General features: G+C 44.4%; 1 protein-coding gene across 1 annotated transcript in view; it reads right to left on the bottom strand.

The window, feature by feature from the left end:
* Nucleotides 1-17,238, bottom strand: part of rbm24a (RNA binding motif protein 24a) — a gene marked incomplete at both ends in the record, with an annotated part of 20,233 nt that extends 2,995 nt beyond the window's left edge. Inside the window, 3 exons of the mRNA XM_080787735.1 lie at nt 4,026-4,080; nt 6,772-6,895; nt 17,071-17,238. Coding sequence (XP_080643861.1) covers nt 4,026-4,080; nt 6,772-6,895; nt 17,071-17,238 — 347 coding nt within the window. The remainder of the gene's footprint in view (nt 1-4,025; nt 4,081-6,771; nt 6,896-17,070) is intronic.
* Nucleotides 17,239-18,229: the final 991 nt, after the last annotated feature.

Raw genomic sequence — 18,229 nt, 5'->3', positions numbered from 1 at the left:
TGGAACGACACCAATACACACTGAGCCAATCAGTTTCACCGGGCCTTTGCAGCGTCCGGCCCTAGACTCTGGAACAGCCGACCCCCCCCCCCCCCGGCCCTAGACTCTGGAACAGCTGACCCCCCCCCGGCCTAGACTCTGGAACAGCCTACTCCCCCCCCCGGCCCTAGACTCTGGAACAGCCGACCCCCCCCCCCCCCCCCCCCCCGGCCCTAGACTCTGGAACAGCCGACCCCCCCCCCCCCGGCCCAAGACTCTGGAACAGCCTGACCCCCCCCCCGGCCCTAGACTCTGGAACAGCCGACCCCTTCACATTCGCTCTGCCACCTCATTAGAGGTTTTTAAGTCCCTATCGAAGACTCACCTTTTCTCCGTGGCCTTCGACAATGCCTGATTATGTAAATGTTATATACTGTCTATAGCTCTATTTATTCTTATTTTGGTCTTCCTGTTCCTCCATATTGTTGCCATGCACCTTTTGTCATGTTTGCATGTGTACATGTTCTGTCTTTTCTATTTCTTTTATCTGTACGGCACTTTGGTCGACCGTTGGTCGTCGTGATACGTGCTATATAAATAAAGTTTGAGTTGAGTTGAGTAACGTAAAGTAACGTAAAGTATTTCTACCCTGTATTGATATACCTTTACTGGAATGACAAATGGGAATACTTTTTCCACCAATGTTCTCGACTGTAAACCACCGAACACCCCCCCCCCCCCCCCCCAAAAAAAAGGACCCTCCATATGGACTCATCCTGTTCTCATTGTTACATGACAGCGAGGGACAGATCCCCCCCCCCCCCTCCCCCTCCCCATACAGCCATGCGACTGCTGCGTCAGCACGCAGGGCTTTGGGTGACACAATAGGCGCGCTTGTTTTCCTTAACACCACCAGGTCATGTGACACGAGAGAGAGAGAGAGAGAGAGAGAGAGAGAAGGGGGGGACAGAGAGAGATAGAGAGAGAGAGAGAGAGAGAGAGAGAGAGAGAGAGAGAGAGAGAGAGAGAGAGACAGAGACAGAGAGAGACAGAGAGAGAGACAGAAAGAGAGCGAGAGAGAGAGACAGAGAGAGAGAGAGAGAGAGAGTGTGCATGTGGGTGTGTGTGCTGTGGCATCCAGACATTTGTTTGTGCCACAGTGGAGAGCTAACCTTGGTTCTGAAAGCACACGAGCGCGCACACACACACACACACACACACATACGAGCGCGCGCATGTGCACACGCACACAGGGGCTGTGAATGGCCGTACAGTTACACTATAGTCTGTCAAACCTTTACGGCTCATCTGTAACTGTCTGTCTGTCTGTCTGTCTGTCTGTCTGTCTGTCTGTCAGAGACAGACATTACAGCAACGAGATAATAGTTGGCGACCAATTAACCCCTACAGCACTATTGACTTCCTCGTCACACGAGGAATAGCCCAATAGTGTACAAACTACAACCTCGCAGCACCACGCGTCGATCGCATTGTGATGAGCTCGTGTAAGACTTTTCGCTATTTGCTTCTGTATTTCTCTTTGGCCGAAAATGGGGATGCCAGGTTAACCCGTTTGGACCTGAGATCAGATTCTAAAAATGTCTTCGACATCCTGACAGTTTTCTGAAACAGCCATGTGTCAGTCGTTCTTCGATTTAAAAAAAAATAGCAGACCTACAAGCTCGTGGCGCGCCACTCGGTGGCGCGCCACAAGCTTGTAGATCTGTTGTTTTCCAATAGCTAAAGCATAGCATAATGCTAACACCACAAAAGGGGTTCCCGCCCCAACATGGGTTTTTAAGGCCTCATTTCGCCTGCATCACTCGCATCACCCGCGTCTCAAAGCACCAATCAGTGGAAAGGAACGTCTGGCTACAGATAGATATGGGAGAGAAGCTGAACTGCGGCCATTTTGGCAAGCAGGACTTGTTCCTGCATCGTAAACCAAACCACACCAATGGGTCGCCATGCAGTAGACGCATGTAAAATGGTGCATTTACATAGATTGTGCATTACATTCATTCACCCATTCACACACCTTTACATAGATTGTGCATTACATTCACCCATTCACACACACATTCACATAGATTGTGCATTATACATTCACCCATTCACACACACCTTCACGTATAGATTGTGCATTACACATTCACCCACCGATGGCGGCGGAAACCATGCAAGGAACCAACCTGCACATCAGGAGCAATCAGGGGTTCAGAGTGTTGCTCAAGGGCACTTCGAACTGGCAACCTCGGCGGCTATACCATCCAGCCACTCTGCCCCTGAGCCACCGCCGCCACCCCGCGTCGACTCATGCAGAAGCAGGTGGACTCATGTAGACGCTCGCTCGCACGTAGTTGCAAGCAACCATTGAATTGAACTAATTTAATCACTTGTGTCGGTCTGCACATGTTGGGCCTGCTGGGGGGGGGGGGGGGGGGGGGGGGGGAACGCTAAAAACCGCTTTGTCACGTCTCGACCCCATCGGTGTGGTTTGGGGCTTAAGGGTGGATGATAGTGGGAGGTGGTGGTGGGGGTGGAGAGGAGGGGAGATACAAAACAATTATATACACATAAACAATGTATATCATATAAGAAACACACAGGAAATCCACCACTCGCTCAAACGGAAGACAACAAAACGCACATGCACACTCACACACACACACACACACGCACGCACGCGCACGCACACGCACACGCGCACACACAAACAAACGCACGCATGCACACAAACACACACTCACACACGTTTTAAAAGAGCACATCCTGTTAAAACAGAGAGGTTAACCGCAAGCTAACAACAGCACCAAAAGCATTAAATGGGTAACACAAGAACCCCTCCCCGTCAACCCCCCCCCCTCCTCCTCCCAGCAAAGTCAACACAACAGGACACAAAACACCCCCCCCCCCCCCTCCACCCCCCCAAAAAAAAGATTCAGTCCATTCAGCGCTTTTTTTGTGTGTGTGCATGTGTGTTTTTGTTGTTGTTTTGTTTTGGTCAATAAAGTAGAAAAGCACACGGTTTTAGCTAACAACACCACTTCATGACCGCACACAAAGCTCTAAACTATGTCAAATGAACAACAACAACAACAAAAAATGAAATAAATTAATAAATAAACGACAAAAATCCAAACGCAACAGAAACCAACGTAGTACATGCATCTATAATCACCATTTTCTGAGAGCTTGTTTGTGTGTGTCTGAGCTATCGTTCGTTCGTTCGTCCCTTTTGTCTGACTCTGTGTCTTAACGTTTGCGGCGCTATTCCGCACACCAGGTTAGCTTAACCGGTTAGCTAACCAGTTAGCCTGTCGAAACCAAAGAAAGATACACAACATTGAGTCAGGGAGTGGAACTTTTCCATCATTGTCTATACGCACGCACGCACGCACGCACGCACGCACGCACGCACGCACGCACACACACACACACACACACACACACACACACACAAACAAACACACGCACACAAAAACAGGCTACGCACTGTGACGCACATACACACACACACACACACACACACACACACACACACACACACACACACAGTCACAAAACAGTAACGAAAACAGTCACTCAAGCTCTAAACATGTGTGCACAGAAGAACACGTGTGTGCATGCATGCACACGCAAGCACGGACACACACGCATGCACGCACGCACGCATGCACGCACGCACACACACACACACACACACACACACACACACACACACACACACACACACACACACACACACACACACACACAAACCTAGAAAAGGCATTGAGGTTGGCTTTTTGGTGGCCAATAAGGAGTACGGATACTGATCATTGTCTACTTTACATGGTCAGTCACCCATCATCTATGTTTGGGGAGAAAACAGGAATACATTTTAACATTAAAGCAGCAGAACAATATCAATTAGAAACTAGATAATTTAACACACTAATATCGTTATCGTCTGTAAAAAAAATAATTCAGTGTCTAAAGGCATTGACGTTATGTCCAACCCACACGCCCCTCCTTTGATCCACACAGCAGGCTGTCGCACTTACCCATAAGGCCTTTGGATGAAGGCAGGGTGGATTTGGGGAACGCCAAACGTAAAACCTGCAGCAGAGAGAAAGAAACAGACAGTGAACATGCTGCTGCTGGGGGGGGTTGACAGCACTAAGGCTTATTATCCTGGTCTCCGGGACAACTGATACATCTTTCCGGACAAGGGTTAACCCTCTAACACCCGCATTAATTTCTACTTGCAAAAAATAGATTTCAACCTTACTACTACTTTGTACTACTAGGACTAAGACTAAAAAAGATGTTAAAAAAAATAAAAAAATAAAGTTTGATGAAAAATGTATAATAATTATATAATAATATAATAAATTAATAATTTACATTTGGGGGATATCTTTCACAATAATGAATAAAACATGTTCTAGACATTCTAATGATCACAAAAAAACATATATTGCAATTATTTTACCTACTTTTATTAGGGTAAAGGTCAAAAGTCTTAGGTTAAAAAAAATTCAAAATTGCACAGAGTCCAAACATTTTTTTTTTTTTTGAATTTCAGCCTCTGTGGGGGGTGTTTATATGCAAATATCATGACCAATGGCATTGAAATGGCATTGCAATGAACATCACTGATGACGTTTAGGTGAAAAAAGAACAGAAAAAAATAATAATAATTTAGTAATTAATTAAAATGAAATTGTTGCTAAAAAGCAACGCTGGGTCTTAGAGGGTAGATGGATTGCCGGGATTTTTGTTCCCTTATCTGTTTTGCATGTGTTTATGGAGTTAACATTACTCTAATAGACCACCAGGTGTGGTTATAATATTCAAATCTCTCTGTCTTCCCTGTGTATTTTTTTGGTTTCTTCCTGAAAGCTGAAAGCCTTTGAGTCAAAAGGCCCAATTAGTCCGGAAATCTAATTAGTTTGTCAAATATTCCGACAAATGGAATAAAAAAAAAGGATAAGGATCCTGACTAAATGGAAATAACACCATTTTAGTGACATCATAACATTACCCGTCCCGCATTATCATACAACAACAGATGTGGGCAAGGCTTAAGTTCAGGTGGGCGTGGTGCTAAGGTGAGAACTGGCCACATAAAAACATAATTTTAACACTTTCTGTACACTTTTTTGAAAGAAATCTTCCTGCTAAAGAAATCTTCCTCATAATACCTGATGATCATGTTTTAGGGGTGAAAATAATCATAACCTTTGTGCTAAACGAGTGACCAATGGCTATGGACTCAATGATTACATGAAACATTTGAAACAGGTTTTAAAATAAAATCAAGAATATGACACATTTATAATCTATTCCAAATACTCAGCCACACTGTAGATCGGTCCTATCCGCGCACGGTTAGCAGACTGCTGACCTCGTCAGCATTTAGGTTTAAGGGTCAGGTTTCTGGTTTAAGGACTTGTTTTGTACCATGCGATTGTATGTATAAGTACAGAACAAAGAATGTTTGCATTCGCCACGTTTGTTGAAGAAGAGTCTGGGCAATTATGTTTTAGTTTCTTTAATGGCTGTGTTGATGTTTAGTTGACTAAGACAGGACTAAACCTAAATAGTTTAAATAGCCTTGGCAGGCCTAAAGTTCAATGGTGTGTTCAAAGCCGGAGCTTAAATCACAATTAGCTACTAAAAGTAACGCTAAAGGTCCCTGCACACTGGACGCGTTTTTCCGTTGGTTTTCCACAAAAAAACCCCACCTTAAGCCTAAGTTGCTAAAATACTTTTAGTCTTAAGGTGCGTTCAGACTTGGATGGTTCGAGCGGCGCGATTACATACAAAGTCAATGCAAAGACGAGGATTGCGCAACACAAACGGGACGAACCGAGGCAAATATATTTTATATATTCAAGTGTGAACGCAGCTTTAGGCAATATTACACGAGAGGGTGTTCTTTATCGTCAATAGGGACTTTAACCCATTTAGGCCTGACGTCGAAATAAAATAAAGAAAGTCTTCTAAATCCTGAAGGTTTTCTGAAATACCTCATGTTTCTGTATCAGTGGTGCTCAATATGTCACGTCAAGGACCCCAAAAATGATATGTAATTGGCCACCGACCCCCAGTCTGACAATACAGTATGTTGTTCCAGGGACTCCCCCAGAAACAAAGATTTGAGTTAAATAAAAACGCTCACTCTGAAAGAATATATAATTCAAATATTTGAGGCACATTTTCACAATTAAAAAAAAATAGCAGACCTACAAGTTCATGAGATATATGAGCTATATGAGCTTGTAGATCTGCTATTTTTCAATAGCTAAAACTATAACATAATGCTTTAAAACACCATTTAGTCCCGCCCAGAATGGGTTAAAGCAACGACGGCTACGGCAGTCCGCTCCGGCAACCGGAAATGGACCAGTGCTCGATAGATAAACCCGCTTGCCGTCGCGGCCCTTTCTACTACGGCATGTCATAACCAGGTTTATTGAGGTTAGACCGAAGTTAGATACACTAATATCCCAAGAAACTAGCTAGCCTATAGCCACCGTGAGAAAAGCACGGCTGATTAGCCGTCCCTATATCGTGGTTTTAAGGCACGGCTAGAAAGCCGTTTCAACCAATCAAGATTGCTTCCTCGAAATGACCTGTTGTGTAATTAATTGCGGTTAAGGTTAAAGGTCACCATGGCTGCGTGACGCCAGGCTTGGCTTCCAGGTATAGGGGTTAGGGTTCAGAGGTTAAAGGTCACCATGGCTGCGTGACGCCAGGCTTGGCTCCCAGGTATAGGGTTAGGGTTCAGAGGTTAAAGGTCACCTGGCTGCATGACGCGAGGCTTGGCCCCCAGGTAGGCTAGGTTAACGTTGGCCTTCCTGCCGTCGATGATGGGGTTGGGGTCCTTACAGGCCCGGTCTGCGGCCGAACGGTCCGCCATCGTCACCTGCAGGGTCCGACGCACACACATGCACGTACGCATGCACACACACACACACACACACACACACACACAGACGTGCACACGCACACGCACACACACACACACACACACACACACACACACACACACACACACACACACACACACACACACACATTGGGAGAAGAATGTGGGTTTCAATTCAATCTTTATTTCAGACTGCAGGGGAATCCATATCACAATTTTAAAAAACCCACACAACATCCTTTAAGATGAATAATCAGTTGGATAAATATGATCTGAAGTGGGACGTGTTCCCCAGTCATGTTGCAGGTCCCTTGGTGTGATCCATGGTCAGACAATGCCCTCTTGATTGTTTATTGTATTAATACACATTATGATACGGTTGATGATGCTGCGTTTGGTCGTGTAAATAATTGAAACAAATTTTTCTATTTGTTTATCTCATCTATCTTGTCTGTCCATGAATACGTACTCTGCTGTTGTTGTTTGTGCTTGTATTTTAAGTTCTCTGTTTTATGTGTTTGTAAAAAATCTAAAATAAAGTACTGATCATAAATAATAATAAATAAATAAAAACCCACACAACAATACAATAGATAAATAAAATAATATAGAAAGAAATATCCAATAAAAAGAGTTCGACCATGTTCAGTTTGGAACGTACAGACAAAGGTTCCACAGTCTAGGGTAGAACCTGACCGAACTACGCATACTGCACTGGTTTTCAACCCTTTTCACATCAAGGCCCGTTATTTAATCGGCATTATTTAATCGCCCCGCCCCCGCTCGATCATGATTGGCGGAAGGCCCCTCTCTATCCTGATTGGACAAAAACGAAACATACGGGGTTTCCCCCAGAGGTTAACTGGAGACAGGGAGGAACTCCTTATATGGTCAGCACACGCTATAGCCTAGTAGGGAGGATTATCACAACAAAACAAAAAAATAAGTGATTATTTGAATTGAAGTGATTATTTGAATTAAGTGAAATCACTGAATATACTGGCCACTGGCCAGTGCCACCATGTGATGACATTTAGCCTAAAGTATGTTCTGTTTTCGTTGGATAAGATTTTGTCTACAATTCCACGCAACGTTGATCAAAATAAGACATTACATTTGCTATTTTTTTTATTTATTTTTATCCCACGATTTTGTAACCCAGTTTTATTTTCACCCAGTGCCAATTATCTAATGTAATCCTGGGCGCTACACTTCCTCTGCCAACCTGGGGGGCAGCAGACTGACCTCATGCCTCCTTCTATGCATGAGGAGTCCAAGCTGCTTCTTTTCACCTGACAGAGGGGAATTTCCCCGGCCGGACGTAGCGCGTGGAAGGGACACGTTATTCCGACCAGTTCCTTTCACCTCCATCAGGCGCCCCGGCTGGCCAGGGGGAGGTAGTTTTAGAGACCAGGATTACGGCATGTTTTTGTGAGGGTATCTACCCTAGGGGTAGAATTCTTGTAAATGTAGTAGTAGCGCAGATGTTTAACAATAATGCAACGCTTGAGAGCGTAACATGAAACCATATGGACCCGTACAGGTGTCCATTTGGTTTCATTTTACGCTCTCAAGAGTTAAAGATATATAAAGGGGTCCATTTGGTTACGAGCTCTCCATTTAGCTGCATGGGGACCACCTGGAACCCCCTCAAGGACCACTGGTGGTCCCCGGACCACTGGTTGAAAACCACTGACGTATAGGGTTAGTTATGACCTCAATGATGTCATTTACTGACTCAGATGAGTCTACACATACATCTATATACGTATAAGATTATGATGTCATTTACTGACTCAGATCTGCCTAACACATAGATCTATACGTATAAGATTATGATGTCATTTACTGACTCAGATGAGTCTACACATACATCTATATACGTATAAGATTATGATGTCATTTACTGACTCAGATGCTCTACACATAGATCTATACGTATAAGATTATGATGTCATTTACTGACTCAGATGCTCTACACATAGATCTATACGTATAAGATTATGATGTCATTTACTGACTCAGATGCTCTACACATAGATCTATACGTATAAGATTATGATGTCATTTACTGACTCAGATGCTCTACACATACATCTATACACGTATAACATTATGATGTAATTTACTGACTCAGATGCTGAGATGCCTAACACATAGATCTATACGTATAAGATTATGATGTCATTTACTGACTCAGATCTGCCTAACACATAGATCTATACATTAGATTCCGTACTACAGCAGAGCAGGCAGTGTTGATTCCGTCGACTAAAACTAAGACGAAGAATGTTCGTTGGCTACCTTTTTTTTCACTGACGGAAACTACATGGAGACTAAATGAAAACTATGGGCTATGATGACTTGAAACTATATAAACTATATCAAATATACTGACCATTTCGGCAACAAATGAAAACTAAACTAAAATGCTAGGAAGGGACTAGTGGACAAGAGATCCAGTATAAGTCATTTTACCCAAAATAGCAGATCTACAAGCTCAGCCACGCGTCGTGAGCTCTTAGATCGGCTATTTTCAGCAAGTGTAAAAACAGTCATTGCGACGGCGGCGGCGGCATCAAGGCCCTCCAGTTTTAGTCGACTAAATCAACTGTGGATTTAGTCGACTAAAGTCCTATGATATTTAGTCAACGGAAACTACATTCTAACACAAGACATTCAAAGGTGAGACTGAGACATTCCGGGTGACTTAAAATGTGAGTCAAACTAAATTGACTCCAAGACACTGTATGACTAAAACTAAAATCAAAATGTGCTGCCAAAAGCAACACTGGTGGTGGGGACCCCCCCACTGGAGCTCTCAGTATAGTAGCAACCTCATACAGTCATTATATATAAGCCACTGTCAATCGCCATGATACTGGCTTGTAATTGTTTGTATAGCGACGCCACAGGTGAGCCACGATAGACCTGTAGGGTATAGTACAGATTAAGATTATACAAAGTGAAATCTTCACCGGTACTGAGCACATGCTAAATGTTCGACACAGCATGTTTCCTTGTGCATATAGCTTCCGAGTGTGTGTGTGTGTGTGTGTGTGTGTGTGTGTGTGTGTGTGTGTGTGTGTGTGTGCGCGTGTGCGTGCATGCGTGCGTGCGTGCGTGTGAGACAGAGGGAAAGAGAGAGAGAGAGAGAGATAGAGAGAGAGTAAGTAATTAGATTACTTTAATCTAGAAAGGACAAGGTGTCTCGTGGTGCACATGGAACAAGCACGCAGAGAGTGCAAAGTAACCAAGAAGTACATTTTACTTAAAATACTATATACTTCAGTACAAGGTATTTGTACTTTACCAAATTACTTGAGTATTTCCAAAAACTGTAGTTACTAGTTACCGCCGACAAAACGTACGTTAACCACTTCAACCCTACAGATCTATATACGTTTCGGCCATTTGAAACGTATAATGGCAGATCTACAAGCACTCAATGTGTCGCGATCACACACGCTGTGAGCTTGTAGATCTGCAATTGTCTACTGGTGAAACACATTCGGCACAACGAGCACTTTTGATACTTTAATTAGGTAAATGGTAAATGGTGCATTTATAAAGCGTCTTTATCCAAGGCGCTTAACATAGATTACATTACATTCACCCATTCACACACCTTTACATAAATTGTGCATTACATTCACCCATTCACACACACAGTCACACACCTTTACATAGATTGTGCATTACATTCACCCATTCACACACACAGTCACACACCTTTACATAGATTGTGCATTACATTCACCCATTCACACACACACACATTCACATAGATTGTGCATTACGTTCACCCATTCACACAAACGCATAGATTGTGCATTACGTTCACCCATTCACACAAACACATAGATTGTGCATTACGTTCACCCATTCACACTGCATTACGTTCACCCATTCACACAAACACATAGATTGTGCATTACGTTCACCCATTCACACACACACACACACACACACACACACACACACACACACACACACACACACACACACACACACACACACACACACATATTGTGCATTACGTTCACCCATTCACACACACACACACACACACACACACACACACACACACACACACACACACACACACACACACACACACACACACACACACACACACACACACACACACACATAGATTGGGCATTACGTTCACGCATTCACACACGCATTCATACACCGATGTCAGAGGAAACCAAGGCGGCACCAAACCTGCACATCGAGAGCAATCAGGGGTTCAGAGTCTTGCTCAAGGACACTTCGACACTAACTCTGGGGGAGCCCATGCAGGGATCGAACTGCGGCCACCTCACGGTTGCATATCCGGCCACTATACCGCTGAACCACTGCCGCCCCAGTAGCAGCAGAAGCTTCAGTGTTTCAGTCCGTTCACAACATGAACCAAATGGACCCCGTACTGACTTCTGGCCACTGTGAACAACAAACAGTGTACCGGTACAACAAGAAAAGTAGTATAGTACGCCTTTTTGGTAGTATTATGGCCTTTAGGATACACAACAGAAACCGAAAGAATATAAGGTTGCAGAAATCCAAGCGGCCGAAATGAGTTTTCTTCGACGGGTGGCTGGCATCCACCGTAATGTAATGTGACCTTCTTCTGATCAGTGTGTGTGTGTGTGTGTGTGGTGTGTGTGTGTGTGTGTGTGTGTGTGTGTGTGTGTGTGTGTGTAAATGGCCATCACTTTATACCTCAGATATTAGCCGTGTTGATTTAGTCGACTAATACTATGCCAAAAAATGCTCGTCGACTGTATACCTTTTTTCACTGGCGAAAACAAAATTGAAACTAAATGAAAAGGAAGCTACGGTGACTAAAACTAAGGCTAAATATACTGACAATTTTGTCAACAGATAAAACTATAGACTAAAATGTTAGGAAGGGACTAGTGTAATGTCAGTATTTCAATAAAGAACGTCTTTCTTATACCTGTGGTGTGCAGGCTCCATCCAATACCTATAGGAAGGGACTAGTGGACAAGAGATCTAGTATAAGTCATTTTACACTTGGTCTACAAGCTTGTAGTGAGCTTGTAGATCAGCAATTCTCTGCAGCAATTGTAAAAATCCGTCATTACGATGGCATCAAGGCCCGCTAAATTGCATTTTTTGTCTACAAAAACCAACTGTAGATTTAGTCGACTAAATACGACTAAAATATGACTAAAACTAGGCTAAAGAAAGTTACATTCCAAAGACTATATGACTAAACTAAAATAGAAATGTGCTGCCAAAAACAACACTAGATATGTACTGTGTACTGCCAACCACAGTGTTGTAGAGAAGCTCATGTGGCTGCCGCTGGGCCTCCGGGCTACTATAGACCCACAGACCACCAGCCAGGCTGGCGGGGCCCCCCAAAGTTGTGGAGCCTACTGGTCCCACCATAACCCTCTGTATGAATACAAGAACGCTGGCCTCCAAAACACGCTAGCCTCCAAAACACGCTCGCCCCCAAAACACGCTCTCCCCCAAAACATGCTCGCCCCAAAACATGCTCGCCGCGAAAACACGCTCTCCCCCGAAACACGCTCTCCTCTAAAACACGCTCTCCTCTAAAACACGCTCTCCCCCAAAACACGCTCTCCCCCAAAAAACTCTCCTCCAAAACACGCTCTCCCCCAAAACACTCTCCCTCAAAACACGCTCTCCTCTAAAACACGCTCTCCCCCAAAACACGCTCTCCCCCAAAACACTCTCCTCCAAAACAAGCTCTCCCTCAAAACACTCTCCTCTAAAACACGCTCTCCTCTAAAACACGCTCTCCCCCAAAACACGCTCTCCCCCAAAACACTCTCCTCCAAAACACGCTCTCCTCTAAAACACGCTCTCCCCCAAAACACGCTCTCCCCCAAAACACGCTCTCCTCTAAAACACGCTCTCCTCTAAAACACGCTCTCCCCCAAAACACGCTCTCCCCCAAAACACGCTCTCCTCCAAAGCACGCTCTCCCCCAAAACACGCTCTCCCCCAAAACACGCTCTCCCCAAAACACACTCTCCCCCAAAACACGCTCTCCTCTAAAACACGCTCTCCTCTAAAACACGCTCTCCCCCAAAACACGCTCTCCCCCAAAACACGCTCTCCTCCAAAGCACGCTCTCCCCCAAAACACGCTCTCCCCCAAAACACTCTCCCCCAAAACACGCTCTCCTCTAAAACACGCTCTCCTCTAAAACACGCTCTCCCCCAAAACACGCTCTCCCCCAAAACACGCTCTCCTCCAAAGCACGCTCTCCCCCAAAACACGCTCTCCCCCAAAACACGCTCTCCTCTAAAACACGCTCTCCTCCAAAACACGCTCTCCCTCAAAACACGCTCTCCCCAAAACACGCTCTCCCCAAAACACTCTCCCCCAAAACACTCTCCCCAAAACACTCTACGCCAAAACACGCTCTACCCCAAAACACGCTCTCCCCAAAAACGCTCTCCCCCAAAACACTCTCCCCCAAAACACTCTACGCCAAAACACGCTCTCCCTCAAAACATGCTCTCCCCAAAACACGCTCTCCCTCAAAACACGCTCTCCCCAAAACACGCTCTCCCTCAAAACACGCTCTCCCCAAAACACGCTCTCCCCAAAAACACTCTCCCCCAAAACACACTCTCCCCCAAACACGCTCTCCCCCAAAACACGCTCTCCCCCAAAACACTCTCCCCCAAAACACGCTCTCCTCCAAAACACGCTCTCCTCCAAAACACGCTCTCCTCCAAAACACGCTCTCCCTCAAAACACTCTCTCCCTCAAAACACGCTCGCCCCAAAACACGCTCTCTCCCAAAACACGCTCTCCCCCAAAACATGCTCTCCCCAAAACACGCTCTCCCCAAAACATGCTCTCCCCCAAAACACGCTCTCCCCAAAACACGCTCTCCCTCAAAACACGCTCTCCTCCAAAACACGCTCTCCTCCAAAACACGCTCTCCCCAAAACACGCTCTCCCTCAAAACACGCTCTCCCCAAAACACGCTCTCCTCCAAAACACGCTCTCCTCCAAAACACGCTCTCCTCCAAAACACGCTCTCCTCCAAAACACGTTCTCCTCCAAAACACTCTCTCCCCCAAAACACGCTCTCCCCCAAAACACGTTCTCCTCCAAAACACGCTCTCCTCCAAAACACTCTCTCCCCCAAAACACGTTCTCCTCCAAAACACGCTCTCCTCCAAAACACGCTCTCCCCCAAAACACGCTCTCCTCCAAAACACTCTCTCCCCCAAAACACGTTCTCCTCCAAAACACGCTCTCCTCCAAAACACGCTCGCCCCCAAAACACGCTCTCCTCCAAAACACGCTCTCCCCAAAACACGCTCTCCCTCAAAACACGCTCTCCCCAAAACACGCTCTCCTCCAAAACACGCTCTCCTCCAAAACACGCTCTCCTCCAAAACACGCTCTCCTCCAAAACACGTTCTCCTCCAAAACACTCTCTCCCCCAAAACACGCTCTCCCCCAAAACACGTTCTCCTCCAAAACACGCTCTCCTCCAAAACACTCTCTCCCCCAAAACACGTTCTCCTCCAAAACACGCTCTCCTCTAAAACACGCTCTCCCCCAAAACACGCTCTCCTCCAAAACACTCTCTCCCCCAAAACACGTTCTCCTCCAAAACACGCTCTCCTCCAAAACACGCTCGCCCCCAAAACACGCTCTCCTCCAAAACACTCTCCCCCAAAACACACTCGCCCCCAAAACACGCTCCCCTTCCTAACTTTAACCTTAGTAAAACTATGCCTAAACCTAACCTTATTCCTAACTTTAACCTCAGTAAAACTATGCCTAAACCTAACCTTATTCCTAACTTTAACCTCAGTAAAACTATGCCTAAACCTAACCTTATTCCTAATTCCTAATCATGTTTTTCTAGAGTCTGTGGTGAATGGTGACTGTGTGTTAAACTATATGTCAAACTGTGTTGTGATGTGTATGCTGCCCCCAAGTGGTTTGTGGTGTACATAACATGGATCGCACATATTTCGCGACCCAGTGGCTTCCTATCGTTTGTATTGAAGATATAATATGTGCACCGCAATGCATTACTCTTCAATGCAGAAAGACAAGGCTACAGATGAACGCGCACCAACACGTGACACTCAGTAACCAATCAGAAACGTTACACAACGTAAACAATATTTCACATTCCATGGCAGCATATTATATAATATTTACGTTTCTGGATTGCTAATTTTAAATAAATTACAGGCTGCAGATTTAGTTTCTCAGTCATTCTTATTCACGTTTTATTCAGGGGTTGTGCATGGTGGTTCGGCGGCGCTCCAGCGCCCCCTATGGACGGGCCGCCACTGTTCGGTATCTTAACTCTGAATGTATTGACCAGTTCAGTTATATCGTCTCTGATTGGTCAGTTCAGTTATGGCGTCTCTGCTCCGCATGCTCAGCAGGTGCCTACAGATCATGATATTCGTTGTACAACAAACAAAGCAGCATAGAGGGACTTGAAGTGGTTTTAAGGAAACATTATATACATATTATTGTGTGGATATTTTCACATTGAAGGGTGATTCACACAGCAGAACAAGAGCAAGAAAATAATCCTATAAAAACAATATCATATTTGATGTGACAAGATCACTTCTGATGCTGATGCTCATGCACTTCTGATGCTAGTAGCCTAAGGTAGTTTTAAATATTTTAAAGGTGGTTCTGTGTAGGCTATATAGGCTATAATAGTTACAATTACAATCTGTGGCTGATTACCAATTGTATCCAATCAGGATAGAGCAGTCATGGTACAGATCAAACAAGTGGAATTGTAAGTGGTGATACAAAGAAATGAGCAGACAACACAACTGAACACTAGCCTATAAAATGTAAGCTCATAAATGGAAATGTTGTCACCTATAGAAAGAAAGAAAGAAAGAAAGAAAGAAAGAAACTGACAACCTCGGTTGTCCTGTCCACAATATGATTAAAACTTTAATGATGTAACGCGACTCTAAAGTGAACAGCTGTATACCGGTATAAGTAGTCTAGTCTCTACTACGGCATGCTTTCTTTTCTGTGCCTTCTACATTTTAAATAGTCTGTTATATACTCATCTGACAAGAGTTGTACGCAAATACGGATCTTATTTTTTTTTATAGCACATGTATAAAGATACAAAGGTATATAGGATATAAAGTCAACTTAAGAACGATTATTTGTACCGGCGTCGCGGGCAGCTCTTCACTCATCGTGACAGCTTTTATTTGTAGACCCAATTTCGGCACCCTCGGTTAACCTTTTCTGTATTTTCTGTCCAAAATACCGAAAAGGTAATCGAGGGCTACACGTACATGACAGCTGTGCTAGCCTGTGACTCTGTGTGAGTCGGTCTACAACTCCATGGGGAGGTTTTTGCAGTGAGATCCATCACAGAACTGTTCATCATTTTGTGCGCAACTCGTTTTGAAACAGAGCCTACATTATGAGATCACAGTCAAATGAAAAACCCTCCTCCTCCTCCCTGTCACTTTAAATTTAACCCATTTTGACTGAGCGAGAGAGAGAGAGCGAGAGAGAGAGAGAGAGAGAGAGAGAGAGAGAGAGAGAGAGTTTAGAAGTAGTGTACAATGTAGCCTATACGGTCCATTTGGTTACATTTGTTGGCTACCAGCCTACCAACCACAGTCGTAACAACTAGTCATAAAGATATCGCCTTGGATCAAAATACTATCATCTAGCTATTCTATATATGTATAGCCTATTTGATCGAGTCGAGTCTAAATGCAATTACTTTCGTACAGTATAGGCTATAGATTAGATAATACAGATTAGAAGCAAAAGTCAGACTCGATAGCTCTCTGATAGTATATGATCCACACCATGGCTGCATGCATGATTAGATTTATATAGCCTACATCTGTCAAGTCAAAACTATATAAATTATTAAACAAAAAATATGAAACAAAACCATGCACCATGCATGCAACCACCCACAGCCGCCTATAGTGTATAAGCGATCGTGATATGATGCCATATTGACATGTGAGAGAGATGGCATATATGGCACATGATGGCATGGGCACTTGGGCTGCATGCACGATCACACACTCACGCACGCACAGACAGAAACTAATGAAGTTATCAAGTCACAGAATAATAATGAAGTTATCAATATAATCCATGCATGTACTTACAAATCCATATCCTCTGGACTTGCCGGTCTGTCTGTCGGTGATCACCACCGCCTCCTCGATCTCGCCGAACACCTCAAAGTATTTCCTCAGGCTGGAGTCGGTGGTGTGATAAGGCAGTCCTCCCACAAAGATCTTCGTGTAGGTCGTGTCCTTCTGCGTGCTGTGCATCTTTACCAAGCCTCGTCGATACTTCTTTGTTTTAAATAGTGCAACAACAAAAAAATGTCTTTCTGTTTTTCAGTTTTTTTTTCTTATTTTTTTTTACAAAAGTGAACAATAAATATATAGGAACAATATCAAAAAAATAAAAAAAAATAGTGCAATGTTCTCCTTATCAATAAGTTATTGCTTCAGAAGAGAGAGGGAGAGAGAGAGAGAGATAGAGAGAGGTAGAGGTTGTTCTGTCCTGTCCAGTAGTCCCACGCGGATCATCAGGTGGTTCTTGGTGGTTCTTTCTTGGTAAACTATGTCCGTCCGTGGTGTCTAAATAACTACATGCTCTAGTGTCCGCCTGGGACATCATTCCTAAAAGCGATAAACTCCACCCAGTTCCCCCCGTCCGGAGGGGAGGGGAGGGGAGGAGAGGAGAGGAGAGGAGAGGAGAGGAGAGGAGAGGAGAGGGTGCGTTCGGTTCGATGCCCGAGCCACCCCCCCCCCCCTACCAGCCCCCCGGGGCGGCTCGCTGCCTGCCTGCCTGCATGCCTGCATGGAGCAACAGCTGTGCAGCTCCGAGCTCTGCTGGATGAAAAGAAGTCACCTCTGTAATCCTATATGGAAAACTATCGGCTATATTCACTTAATTCACACTGATCCTCCTCAAACCAAATGGAAAACTATTAACTCAATGTCTATTCACTTCACACTAATCCTCCTCAAGTGGTTTATTGACACATAACAGGGTTTTACCTACAGTCTAATTCCTGCATAGAATATATAAATGACATTGACACGAGCCCTATAGGCCTACTATCAGTGGTGGCAAGTAACAAGTAGCCTACTGTAAGTGCTTTACATGAGTATTTCCAATTTTCAATGATTTTACTCGAAAACTGCATTAACCGTAATCAACAAACTATAGGCCTATTATTACTGATCAAACATTGGTCAAATTGTCAAATAATATATAAGAAATATATAATAAAGAGAATGTACAAGCTTG

The sequence above is a fragment of the Protomyctophum bolini genome (assembly GCF_963924005.1).
Source record: "Protomyctophum bolini genome assembly, chromosome: 17".
NCBI lineage: Eukaryota > Metazoa > Chordata > Actinopteri > Myctophiformes > Myctophidae > Protomyctophum > Protomyctophum bolini.
This window is presented reverse-complemented; position numbering and strand designations above follow the sequence as displayed.